This window comes from Scyliorhinus canicula, chromosome 16 (genome assembly GCF_902713615.1).
Source record: "Scyliorhinus canicula chromosome 16, sScyCan1.1, whole genome shotgun sequence".
NCBI classification, from domain to species: Eukaryota; Metazoa; Chordata; class Chondrichthyes; order Carcharhiniformes; family Scyliorhinidae; genus Scyliorhinus; species Scyliorhinus canicula.
In genome coordinates, this window is record NC_052161.1 from 112754378 (window position 1) to 112767265 (window position 12888).

Sequence of the window (12888 nt, forward strand, 5' to 3'; positions counted from 1 at the left end):
TCTAACTGATGCCCTCTTACTGGCTTGACCAGACTTACTAGCTACCGCATGGTAATAGTGCTCACTAGCTTGTGCACTCTGACTGTCTCAGTATCTGGGTCCTGAGAGAGAGAGAGTCTTAATGCCCTGTGGGCTTTAGAGTGGTGGTGTCCTGTCTGGTGATTGGTTGTTCTGTGTCGTGTGTTCATTGGTCGTCCTGTGTGTCAATCACTGCCTGTCTGCATCTCATTGTATACATGAGTGGATATTATGACATGAAACACACACACAAACACACATCACTTCCAGTTCCTGGATTTGCAGTGAGGTATTTCCTCTTTCCCAACTCTCCAAGGACACTGAGCCTTGCAAATAGCAGCCTGGCAGGACAAGGACATGCTCTGTCTGAACGATTGCTGAGCCTGCCGGAAGACTTATTTACAGAAAGCTTACTATGGATCTGGTGATTTGGTCCTTAGCTATGACGGCAGCCCTTGTGGTGGGTCTGTTTGTGCTGCTGGTGTCTGGAGTAATTTGCACCGTATTCACAGAGTCAGTTTTGCCACCAGGAATCCAGGGGGCAGGCAAACTCAGACTCATCTATGGGATACAAGTGGCAATAGGAACTCTGGTAAGGAACACTGTCTAGAGTTCGAAAATCATGCAAACTGCAAGGGGAGCTGTAAAGTGATACCAAGCTGGTCTCGTACAGTTGATTAATGGTTTATTTCTTTTGAAGAAGTAAATGCTCTTAAAGGCAAATTCCACTCTGAGATTTAAAGGTGAACTTTTCTGGCTGCACACTGCCAATGCAGTTCCACCTCAGTTACTGGGAATGAACAAACCATATTTTGCCGTATGTAATAAGTTATCGCGCAGTGGGTGCTGTTCGTTAGAATTTGACCTCTATTCTTCAGATCAAAATGTTAGTGCCCTAATTGCTGATATCAGAGTGGCGAGAGCAGTCAGTAGTATGGAACCAACAGCCCGCTTCCTAAACCAATGAGATTTAAGGGCTGAGAAGAAAAACAGACTGAGAATGAGGGTGTACTAATTAATCAGAGAAGAAAAGAACATTTGGATTTAGAGAGAGAGAGAGAAAACAAAAAGACGGAGAGAAAAAGTAAGAAAACTTGCAAAACATTTTTTGATGTGTCTTAAATCTCCAACAACAATTCACAACCTGAGGATATGAGATTGAAACTTTCAATTGTTCCCATTCTGGGCCAGAGAGCTTGATTGGCACCGTTTTAATCACCAATACGGTATTAAAAAGGGATGCTCCGAATGGTCATAGTGAACTTTCTGTTGAGGGTTTAAAGGGTAATTAGTGTGCAAATCTAGCAAGTTCTTCAAAGTTACAGGGAGGCTAAGGGTGGATGGTGTGAAGCAGGAGGTAAATTAACCAGCCACAATCTAGCCAGGGAGGTGGGATGGAAGTTTTCGGAAATGGGAAGAGAAGGGGATTAAGACGCTAAAAGATTTGTTTCTTAGGGGTTTGCAGGATTGAGGGAGCTGGAAGCGAAGTATGGGCTGGAGCGGGGAGAAGTGTTTAGATATATGCAGGTTCGGGATTTTGCCAGGAAGGAGATACAGAGCTTCCCGGAGGATCCACATTGCTGGAGGAGGTGCTGACGACAAGGAGACTGGAGAAGGGGGTAGTGTCAGCGGTGTACGGAGCTACTTTGGAAGAGGATAAGGCAACGCTGGAAGGGACCAAAGCAAAGTGGGAGGAAGAGCTGGGAGAGGTTATAGAGGAGGGGGTCTGGTGTGAGGTGCTCCGGAGAGTGAATGCCTCTATCTCATGTGCGAGGTTGGGGCTGATACAGCTGGAGGTGGTATACAGAGCGCACCTCACGAGGGCGAGGATGAGCCGATTTTTTGAAGGAGTAGAGGATGTGTGTGAGCGTTGTGGTGGGGTGGTTGGATGGGGGGGGGTGCACTAATCACATTCATATGTTTTGGTCCTGTCCAAAGCTAGGGAAGCACTGGAAGGAGGTTTTTAGGGTAATTTCCAAGGTGATGCGCGTGAAACTGGACCCGGGTCCCCGGGAGGCAATATTGGGGTGTCGGACCAGCCAGGGTTGGAAACGGGTGCGGAGGCAGATATCGTAGCCTTCGCCTCGTTGATCGCTCAAAGGCGGATCCTGCTGGGATGGAGAGCAGCCTCTCCACCCTGTGCCCTGGCGTGGCGGGGGGACCTGTTGGAATACTTGACCCTTGAGAAGGTTAAGTTCGAACTGAGGGGAAGCTCGGAGGGGTTCTACAAGTCATGGGCACTATTTATTATGCACTTTCAAGAATTGGATAACATCGAACATTAGTTGGGGGGGGGGGGGGGGGGGCTGTGTATATTAAGGATGACTATGGGTAATCCCTGATTCCTTTTTGTCATTTGTTTGTGTAAACATGCGGGCTGATGTTTGGGGGTTGGTGGGAGGATGGGATCATTGTTATTGTTATGGGGGTTTGACAGATTTGTTGTTGATTATTGTTTGTTGTTGGTGGGTGTAAATCCGGGAGAAAATGTGAAAAAGGAGAATTAAAATATATTTTTTTAAAACCAGCCAGAATCTGAAGATTCTCAACTGCTTCAACTCTTCTTCCAAGGTACTTGCCAGCCAATCAACACTTTAACAGAGGTGTGCTCTGTTATTTTCTCACTGAGTGGCAGCCAATTGTAATTCGGTTTAGCTCAGTTGACTGGACAGCAGGTCCTTGATGCAGACCGATCCAACAGTATTGGTTAAACTCCTGTACCGGCTGAAGTTATTCGTGAAGGCCCCCCCCCCTTCTCAACCTCGCCCCCTGCCTGAGGTGTGGTGAACCTCAGGTTAAACCACCACCGGTCAGCTCTCCCACTCAAAAAGGGGAGAGCAGCCTCGAAGTTGGTGGTAACATTCATTTCAGTGTCAATCTTATGTGCCATTTTTGACATGTGCTCTCAATGGGCGAGACTCTGAGCAGGGAGAACGCAGTTTCATCCATTCAAATCACAATTTACGGTCCAGGCCTGGAGACATCACCTGCCCTCCTCCACCCTCTCCCCACACACACTCATATGCCCCCCCCCCCCCCCCCCCCCCCACATTCTCCACACACCCACCAGGCCAGAGTTTTCTCAACATGTACAGGCCAAAACTCTCAACCACCTTGCATAGAAACATAAAAATGAGGAGCAGGAGTCGGCCATTCTGCCCCTCGAGCCTGCTCTGCCATTCAGCAAAGATCTGTTTGTGGCCTCAACTCCACATTCTGCCTCCCTATCCCCCCCCCATTCCATCCCCTATAACCGTTGACTCCCTTGTTAGTCAAGGAACGATCTACCTCTGCTTTAAACTTATTCAATGACCCTGCTTCCACCCCTCCCCAAGGTGGAAAGTCCCAAGGTCTGCCTGCCAACCAGGCGGAGGTCCAGTTGCCAAGTGCCAGCAAACTATTCGACTGCGGGAGGCCGTCGTTTGGGAATCTGATCCTGCCCTTCACATGTGCAGTTTCCAGTAGGGGTTTGGAGCAGCATTTCTTTCTCTCCCAGCCTAATATTGACTAAAATTGTCACAGTTTAACTACCGAGATTACTCACATCAACCCAGACTGTGAGTCAGAACGGGGACACTGCGGCCTCTGGGGTTTAATTCCAAATCAGGCAGGCCTATGCTCGCTGAACTACGGGGAGAGTTGCAGTAACTGTTCCCTTTAGTAAGATGCACTGTTCGGTTCTTGGTGTGACGCATTCTCAACTAAGTTAGAGGCTCAAGAGTCTTCTCACCCGCACGGGACTCCATTACTCTGTTAGCCAACTGTTTCCACCCGAACTTCTGCAACATCCTGAGGCATGACCTTCAGTCAGAAGGAGAAGTAAAGGTTTCACTATGAGCTGCTGTGAGTTTCTTCAAGGTCACAGTACAATAGGAGTGTTCTGTACAGCAGAGGTCGGACAGGTCAACAGAACCAACTCGAAATATGTCTGCGAGGCCAGCCAACGGGGAGATCAGTGCCGTGTTTCACCTCACAGTAATGCAATGAACCCCTCCCCCCCCACCACACACACACACACACACACACACTGGTCAGCCCTTGGAAAGGAATCTTGCTATTCTGCAGGCCTAGAGTTGCCAACCCTCCAGGGTTGGCTTGGAGACTCCAGAAATTGAAGACCAATCGCCAGGGCAATATTGTCAGCCTAGCCGTCAGCTGTCTGCGTCCTCCCTCGGCTTTGGAATTCCCGCCCTAAACTTCTGTCCACCTCCTTGAAACCTCTCCTGAAATACTCCCTCCATAAGCGAGCTGTTGCTCACTTGTCCTTCTCTGGCTCAGCAACAATTGATGCCTGTCGAACAGCTCCCGTGCAGCACCCTGGATGTTTTCCAATGTTAAAGGCACTATATAAATGCAAGATTTTGGTGGGCGGCACGGTGGCGCAGTAGGTTAGCCCTGTAGTCTCACGGTGCCGAGGTCCCAGGTTTGATCCCGGCTCTGGGTCACTGTCCGTGTGGAGTTTGCACGTTCTCCCCGTGTCTGCGTGGGTTTCGCCCCCACAACCCAAATATGTGCGGGGTAGGTGGATTGGCCACGCTAAATTGTCCCTTAATTGGAAAAAATGAATTGGGTAGACTAAATTTATATAAATGCAAGATTTTGGGAATTTTTTTTAACCCCTTCTCTCCCACCACTCCTCTCCCTCTCCACTCAGGGAAACATGGCACAGAGCCTGGGCTTCGGACCACAGGTCACTGTTGTTCGCTACCTGCGCGCAAAAGTGCTCAGGACAAGACACGAGGAAGAGGCCGGGCTGAGCATTCAGGACGAGCAGTTCGACGGCGTCCCCGTGAGGGTTTACCAACCGCGGTCGGCGTCTGCGGGAAAAAGACGAGGGATCCTGTTCTTTCACGGCGGCGGATGGGTGTTTGGCAGCATCAGTGAGTGTCAGAGGCATGCTCCCTGAGAACCCGGGCTCCACCCAACTTCACTGTCCCTGGGTGGGCGACACTATAGCGAGGGCCCACCTACTTTCAGTAAAGGATCCAGTGGCAGTGTATAAATAGAGCAGAGGATGTCAGCTGGGGGTCCTGGGAAATATCCATCTCTCAGGCAACACCTACAATGAATGAAAGTTTCTCTCCTGTTGGCAGAAGTATGTCACTGCTGCAAAGCAAGGTGGGATTCCCGAGGGCAGGAAAGGTGCTATACAAATGCAGTTATTTTCTCATTCATATTAAAACAGCCCGGGGGAGTTTAATCTCCAGGCTGCTCGACTGAGGGTTTTTTCAGCCAAACCTGAACCAGCATCCACACTAACTCCTGTTCGGAGGAATTGCTCAGTAACACTCGGTAGGGCCGAGATTCCTCCTCTCCCGAGCCCTAGCTACTGGTAGCACACCTGGTCAGCTAACAGCCCAGGCTGGGGATTGAACCTCGGACTGTCTGATTTGCAGCCTCAGTGCCACTAGCCACTGTAACTATTGACAGAATCTGAGGAGTGCAACCCATAGGCCTCGGCCAGGGAGCCCTGGCAATTAGCCCTCTAAGCTCAGGCAACACAATCCTATTTAAATTTACACTCACTGATCAGTTTTAGTTGGCTTTTTTGAAGAGTGGATATTTTGCAAAGAGCTGTAAACTCATTTGTGGATTATTCCCATATCGGGAAGTTCAACGATACATTAACAGAGATTTAAATGTGATGCGTTTATACCTCCTGAGTCTGTGACATAACCACACAGCTCTAGAAGACAGTGACATGGACATTGCTGCACTGAGGTCTAGCTGCCAACTTGTGCTCACCCCCGTACTCAAGTCACAAGAGAGTCTCACTCAGGAAGAGCTGCTGAGGTTTCTTGTTGCCTTCCTCGTGGCTTTTATTGTTGGAGTACAGTCTCCTAGCTAGCAGAAACCGAGGAGAAAGATTCCCACTTCCTCCCGGTTATAAAGTGAGGACACCAAAATCCCTTGGACACAAGTAACCATCCCCCCTCCCCCCACTGGCTGTCAGCGGGAGCTTTACCCCATATTTACAGTAACACCAAAAAGTGTATGTTGAGCCTGAAGCTAGCCTGTACCTATTGGGGGGGGAAAGCACGGTGGCGCAGTGGTTAGCACTGCGGCCTCACAGCGCCGAGTTCCCAGGTTCGATCCCGGCCCTGGGCCACTGTCTGTGTGGAGTTTGCACATTCTCCCTGTGTTTGCGTGGGTTTCACCCCCACAACCCAAAGATGTGCAGGATAGGTGGATTGGCCACGCTAAATTGCCCCTTAATTGGAAAAAAATGAATTGGGTACGTTAAATTTATTTTAAAGAAAATCTAACCTGTGCTCGCACTTCCATTGGGGATGTTCAATGGGGCAATGTAGAGGGAGCTTTACTCCGTGTCTAACCTGTGCTTATACCTCTCCTGGGAATATTCAATGGGGCAGTGCAGAGGGAGCTTTACTCCATGTCTAACCTGTGCTTGTACCTGCCCTGGGAATATTCAATGGGGCAGTGCAGAGGGAGATTTACTCCGTATCTAACCTGTGCTTGTACCTGCCCTGGGAATATTCAATGGGGCAGTGCAGAGGGAGCTTTACTCCATATCTAACCCATGCTTGCATCCACATGGGGCTAATTGATGGGGCAGCGCAGAGGGAGCTCTATTCTGTATCTAACTCATACTGTATCAATGCAGGGAGTACTTGATGATGGCACTGGATGCCCGAAAAGTCACACCCTCCATTCTCCAGCATTTGCATTCCTCATCTTGACAAACACAAAATGAATTCCTGGTTACTACTGTAATATGTGTTCCCATCCTCAGATGAATATGATCATTTGTGCTGGTACATCGCCAAGGAAACGGACTCAGTTGTGGTATCTGTGGGGTGAGTATCTAGCGTCTGTTTACTCAAGGGGAACATAGTGCTTCACAAAGTAGGAAAATTCTTAATGTCGGGCTGATATCCATCGTTTTAATAGCAGTTCTGCTTTGGGCCTGGTGGTTACAGGGTGGAACCAAATTCTTCCACTCTGCTCTATATCTCATTCAGGAGTGTTTCCCGTCTAATCTTTCACTGGCTGGGTTCATCAAATTTAAACATGTGCCAGGGACATGCCTAAATGGTCACTCGTTTTATTTGGAATCGGGGCTTCTACAGGTTTGCCCAGAGGCAACAATAGATTAACCGGTCTATTCCTACCTGGGCTTATCCGTCCCTCCCTTCTCAAACACAAGTTCAATATTGGCTACCCTGCAATCCCACTACTTGAGGAAATTTGAAATATTGAGGTCAGAGTCTAAGGGCGCGATTTACTGGTGGCATCCCACCGTGATCCCGTGAGACGTCGTGATCTGGATCGTGTCCCCAATGGGTGGGACCCAGACTCGTATAGCTAAAAGAACTTAAATGCTCACTTAGAGCTGTGCTGCCGCTGGATTTAACCGGCATTTACCGGACTCACCAACGTGACCCCAGCCGGGCACCGTTCAGCACTTCCCCATAAATGGAGAACAGGTGGAACGGTACTTGGTGGGGGGGGTCTACCAGGCGATGAGGTCTCCGGGCAGTCAGTCCCTGGGTAGAATGGCACCTTAGCACTGCTGGTGCCACCCGGGCACCTTAACACTATCAGCCTGGCATCACCACCACCCTGGTACCCTGGCAGTGCCACCTTGGTGCGACCTGGGCACTGCCAGGGAGCCCAGTTGGCACTGTCAGGCTGGCAGGGGCATTGCCACGGTGCCAGTCTGGCGGTGCCATGGTGCCAAGCTGGCATTCTGCACAAGCCGGGGGTCGGGCCCAAGGGTACCCTGCTGATATGTGGTGGGGTGCGGGAGGCTTGAGGACACCCCAGCCATTGAGTTGGGGCATTGGGGGGGGATCGAGAGGTCACATTGGGGGCTCAGAAGATCGGGGCACCAATTAAAAATTGCACCCCAATATTTTCCTGCATGGAGGAGCTCCGCTGTTTCCTACAGCTAAGCCAATTTTGAATCCACCGTATCAATTTACCCTCTATCCCATTGTCTTTGCCTTCTATATAAGGCTTCCATGTGGGACCTTGTGAAATGCACGTAAACTTTTTTTTTTCTTTTTTAAAATTTAGAGTACCCAATTGATTTTCCAATTAAGAGGTAATTTAGCATGGCCAAACCACCTACCCTGCACATCTTTGGGCTGTGGGGGTGAGACCCATGCAAACACGGGGAGAATGTGCAAACTCCTCACAGACAACGACCCAGGACCAGGATCAAATCATGAGCAGTGCTAACCACTGTGCCACCGAAATGCATGTAAACTACATCAACTGCACTACCCTCATCTACACACCTGGTCAAATGCTCAAAAAATTCAATCAAATTTGTTAGGCATGATCTCCCTCTGACAAAGCCATGCTGGCTAATCCTGACCAAACATTGCCTCTCCAAGTGGAAACAGAGTCTCTCCTTCAGAATTTACTCCAATAGTTCCCCTACCACTGATGAAAGCCTGTAGTTCCCTGGCTTATCTCTATAACCTTTCTTAAATAGTGGGTCCACATTAGCTGTTCTCCAGTCCTTTGGTACCTCCCCGTGGCCAGAGAGGAATTAAAAATTTGGTTCAGAGCCCCTGCAATCCCCTCACCTCCCACAGCATCCTGGGGCACAATTGATCTGGACCTGCAGATTTGTCCACTTTTAAGGCTGCCCACACTTCCGATGCCTTATCACTCCCTATGACAATTTGCTCAAGAATCTCATTGTCTCTCTCCCTGAGTTCCAGATCTACCTCCTCATTATCTTGGGTGAAGACAGATGTGAAGTATTCGTTCAACACCCTACCAATGTCCTCTGGCCCCACACACAGATTTCCCCCTTGGTCCCTAATGGGCCCTACTCTTTCCCTGGTTATCCTCTTCCTATTGATATACTTATATACCGAGCAGACTCGATGGGCTGAGTGGCTTAATCCTGCCACTATTATGGTCTATAGAATATTTTTGGATTTTCCCAACTTTTACCAGCCAGGGCTTTCTCATATCCCCTCTTTGCTCTCCTAATTACTTTCTTAAGCTCCATCCTGCACTTTCTGTACTCCATTTAATGCCTTTGTTAATTTGCTCCCCTTGTACTTATTAAAAGTCTCTCTTTTCCTTCTCATCTCTGGTCATCTTTGGGCTTGTTACTCCTTCCTATTACTCCAGAGGGAATAAGTTGGGCCTGTACCCTCCCCATTTCCTTTTTGAATACCCCCCTCCCCCACTGCTCTTCTGTAGATTTCCCCGAAGGTAATGCTTTCCAGTCTAAAAGATGCTGCCTTATTTTACTAAAGTCCGCTCTTCCCCAATCCAAAACCTTTTTTTGCAAATTGTCTATTTCTTTGTCCACTACAAAACTTAAATTGTACCATCATCAAAATGCTCCCCCACCAACACATCAACCACTTGTCTGGTTTCATTCCCCAGAATTAGGTCCAGCACTTCACCATCCCTTGTTGGATCATCTACATATTGAGCTAGAAAGTTGTCCTGGATACGTTTTAAGGACTCCACTCCATCTAAGCCCTTAACACAATGACTATCCCAATTAATGTTGGGAAAGTTGAAATCACCTAAATTAATTACCCTACTATTATTTTTACACACCTCTGCGAATTGCACATATATTTACTCCTCAATTTCCCGCTGACTATCTGGGGGTCTATAATAAACACCTAGCAATGTGGCTGTCCATTTTTTAATCCTAAAGCTTTACTTTATGCCCCCTCCAAGATATTGTTTCTCCTTACCGCAGTAGCAGTTACTGGAGTTCCTTAACTAATAATGCAATGCCTCCTCCTCTTTTACCCCCTCCTCTGTCTTGTCTGAAGATTCTATATCTTGGGATGTTGAGCTGCCAATCCTGCCCCTCCCTCAACCCTGTCTCGACGATGGCTACGATATGACAGTTCCACATGTCAATCCTCAATCCTTGCCCTTAACTCATCTGTTTTACCTGTAATACTCCTGGCATGAAAGTCGAGGCCATTCTGCCTTGTTTTACTCCCTTGAAATTTACTACCGCTGTGTTCCCTCTGATTTGATTATGAGGGGCATGGACAGAGTGGATAGGGAGCAGCTGTTCCTCTTAGTTGACGGGTCAGTTATGAGGGGACACAAGTTCAAGGTGAGGGGCAGGAGGTTTAGGGGGGAATTTGAGGAAAAACGTTTTTAGTCAGAGGGTGGAGACGGCCTGGAATGGCCTGGGAGAGTGGCAGAGGCGAATTGCCTCACATCCTTTAAAAAGTACCTGGATGATTACTTGGCACATCATAATATTCAAGGCTATGGGCCAAGTGCTGGCAAATGGGATTAGGTAGGCAGATCAGGTGTCTTTCATGCATCAGTGCAGATTCGATAGGTCGAATGGCCTCTTCTGCACTGTATAATTCTGTGATTCTGAAATCTCCCCATCACAACTGCTCCACTCTCACTTCAATCTCCAGAAAACCATCTCACAGCTTCAGGTTTGCAACTCATACCAGGGTCCATCACACTGCTGGCTGTCGACCTTTCATCTCGCTACTCTTGGGAAGCTCCACTCTTCTGATCTCAAATGATTACCCAGCACCACCCTACCCCCACCCCATTTCTTTGATACAAAAGCCACTTGTGTGGACTATAGCTCTTAGGCCAGAGGAGACGTCAGGCTGCCGAATCTGGTTTGACCACCTCAAGCAAGTACAGTCTTTCTTCAACCTTGGTGCCCTGCCCTGTGGGTCTTCCTCTTTGAGGTTGCTAATAAGACTAACCTTGCTGATCTAATGTTTTCCTATTGATTTACCCAGGTACCGCCTGGCACCCGAGCACAGGTACCCCACTCAATTTGAAGACTGCCTAAATGCCACTCTGCATTTCCTCAAGACCGCAGATCATTATGGAGTTGACGGCTCCAGGATTGTTGTGAGTGGGGACAGCGCTGGGGGCAACTTGACGGCTGCTGTATGTCTGAGAATCACCACCATGAAAGACAGCTCAGGTTTGCCACCTCTCTGTGCCCAGGTCATGATCTACCCAGCTCTCCAAATGGTTGACTTCAGCCTCCCCTCCTATCAGCAAAACCAATATGTGCCCGTCCTGTTTCGAACACGCATGATCTTCTTCTACCTGCAGTATCTGAATGGGGACATGTCATTGGGGGAGGATGTACTGTCAGGCCACCACCTACCAGTGGAAATCAAAACTAACTACAGGAGGTGGATAAAGGCGGATTTGATCCCCAGCGAGTTTCAGGTTGCAGATCACAAGCCCAACCTTGTCCTGACACACGAGGAGGATGTTTATGATCTTGTTAAACCCAGCTTAGAGCCGACCTTCTCCCCTCTCCTCGCCAGCGATGCTGCCATTGGCAGGTTGCCCCCAGCCTATATTTTGACCTGTGAGTTTGACGTGCTTCGGGATGATGGGCTGCTGTTCAAAAGGAGACTGGAAGACAACGGTGTCCCAGTGACCAGCTACCATGTTCAAGATGGTTTCCACGGGATAATCAGCTTCTTCGATAATGGTTACCTGACTTTCCCATCGGGAAAACAGGCTGTTGACAGCATTGTATCCTTCCTTAAAGACGTATAGTAAATGTTTGCTGTACTCACTGTGGACACTGTGCATTCTCAGACTTTCTCCTGCTCGTGGCACTGTGAGGTTCTCTCACTCCTCTGATGGTTCAGTTGGGATAAAGTCAGAACGCAGTTTATCCATGCAGCCATAAAGTACTAGATTCGACCCCTGGGACACGTGCTCAGTTAATTGCCTTTCATGTCATCCCTCTATGGAAAAATAAAATCATAAAGACAGTACACTTGGCCAAGGTATTGGAGTCCAGGGAACCAGGCACAATGAGGGGTGTTAAATTGCAGCATTATGAGTTGGGACGTGTGTGCACAACATGTACTCCTGTTTCTGTGCATATCCAGTATCCCTATTCCTGCCTCCCAAGACATCAGCAGATTCCTTGTACACTCATTTATATGGGGACACATACCGGATGATTTCTGGAATCCCACATATATCATTCATAGACACTCCTGGTCTATTAGTAAGACCCAGGAAGGTGAGCTGTAAGGTGAACATTGCTTTATTTTCGTTTGCAGAATGTCTACCCATGGCGACATTATGTGCTCATTCTTTCTGCTCAATGTCTAAGAGAACCAGTAATGTAAAGTTTGCTGTGTCGCCATTGTAATACTGTAATTGGCTGTTTAAACCAGTAATAAAAAAAAGCATTTATTATTGAAGCGTCTGTTTGTGGATTGGTACATTGCTGGTCAGAAGCTCTGCTCCAGTGGGGTAGTTGGACCTCTGCCTGTGTATCTAAGTCCGACACTTACTCCAAGTTCTGCCTGTCTTGTAAATCTCACTACCCTGAGATGGGTAGGGGCATTAAGGTGGTAAGGAATATCTGCGTGATCTGGAGCAAATTAAAGGGTATAACTGCCAATCAAGCAGATAGAAGTATAATCTGATAGTCTGATACTATAGTCTGCATAATCTGTTGGGTGGGGGAACAGAGCATGCACTGGCTATCCGCCAGTGCTAATGAAACAAAGATTTTATTAGCAATCAGTTGAGGAAGTTATGGCAGGAAACTAAAATATGGCTCTGTCATAACTTCCTCATTTGAAAATACACCCAATACTTGGTGTGGCAGTTCCAGCAAATCTGCTATCCCAAGGTTCAGACTGCAGAGCAGAATTGTTCAAATTCCCTGTACCAGTTCACATTAATTCCAAACATTTGGAATAATTCTGACAGGTAACGTATTACAACTCGGGGTTCAGGGTTGGCTTCTGTATCCCACTGACTGGTCCATGTCTAAATGTAGCAATACCTGGCCAATATCCAGACTTGGGCTGACAAGTGCAAAGTAACATTTGCACCACACAAGTGCCAGGCATCTCTATTTCCAACAAGAGAGGATCT

The 12888-nt window shown here is 48.1% G+C and overlaps 1 protein-coding gene across 2 annotated transcripts; it reads left to right on the forward strand.

Annotated features, from left to right (window-relative positions):
* The first annotated feature begins 299 nt into the window (after positions 1-299).
* On the forward strand, positions 300-12203 carry aadacl4 (arylacetamide deacetylase-like 4). 2 transcript variants are annotated; one of them, XM_038822050.1, is made up of 5 exons: positions 413-610; positions 2547-2589; positions 4673-4898; positions 6773-6836; positions 10758-12203. In XM_038822050.1, exons 3-5 carry the CDS (start codon positions 4679-4681, stop codon positions 11539-11541), a joined length of 1068 nt encoding a protein of 355 aa, XP_038677978.1. In that variant the 5' UTR covers positions 413-610; positions 2547-2589; positions 4673-4678; the 3' UTR covers positions 11542-12203. The 2 variants fall into 2 exon arrangements, with proteins under 2 accessions (XP_038677976.1, XP_038677978.1); XM_038822048.1 differs by lacking the exon at positions 2547-2589 and having other exon boundaries at positions 300-610.
* Positions 12204-12888: the final 685 nt, after the last annotated feature.

Excerpts from the sequence above, each read along its gene's own strand:
- aadacl4 (XM_038822048.1), top strand. The coding sequence starts at position 434 with ATGGATCTGGTGATTTGGTCCTTAGCTATGACGGCAGCCCTTGTGGTG. Across the intron at positions 611-4,672 it reads AAGTGGCAATAGGAACTCTG|GGAAACATGGCACAGAGCCT; the intron begins GTAAGGAACACT and ends CTCTCCACTCAG. Across the intron at positions 6,837-10,757 it reads TCAGTTGTGGTATCTGTGGG|GTACCGCCTGGCACCCGAGC; the intron begins GTGAGTATCTAG and ends TGATTTACCCAG.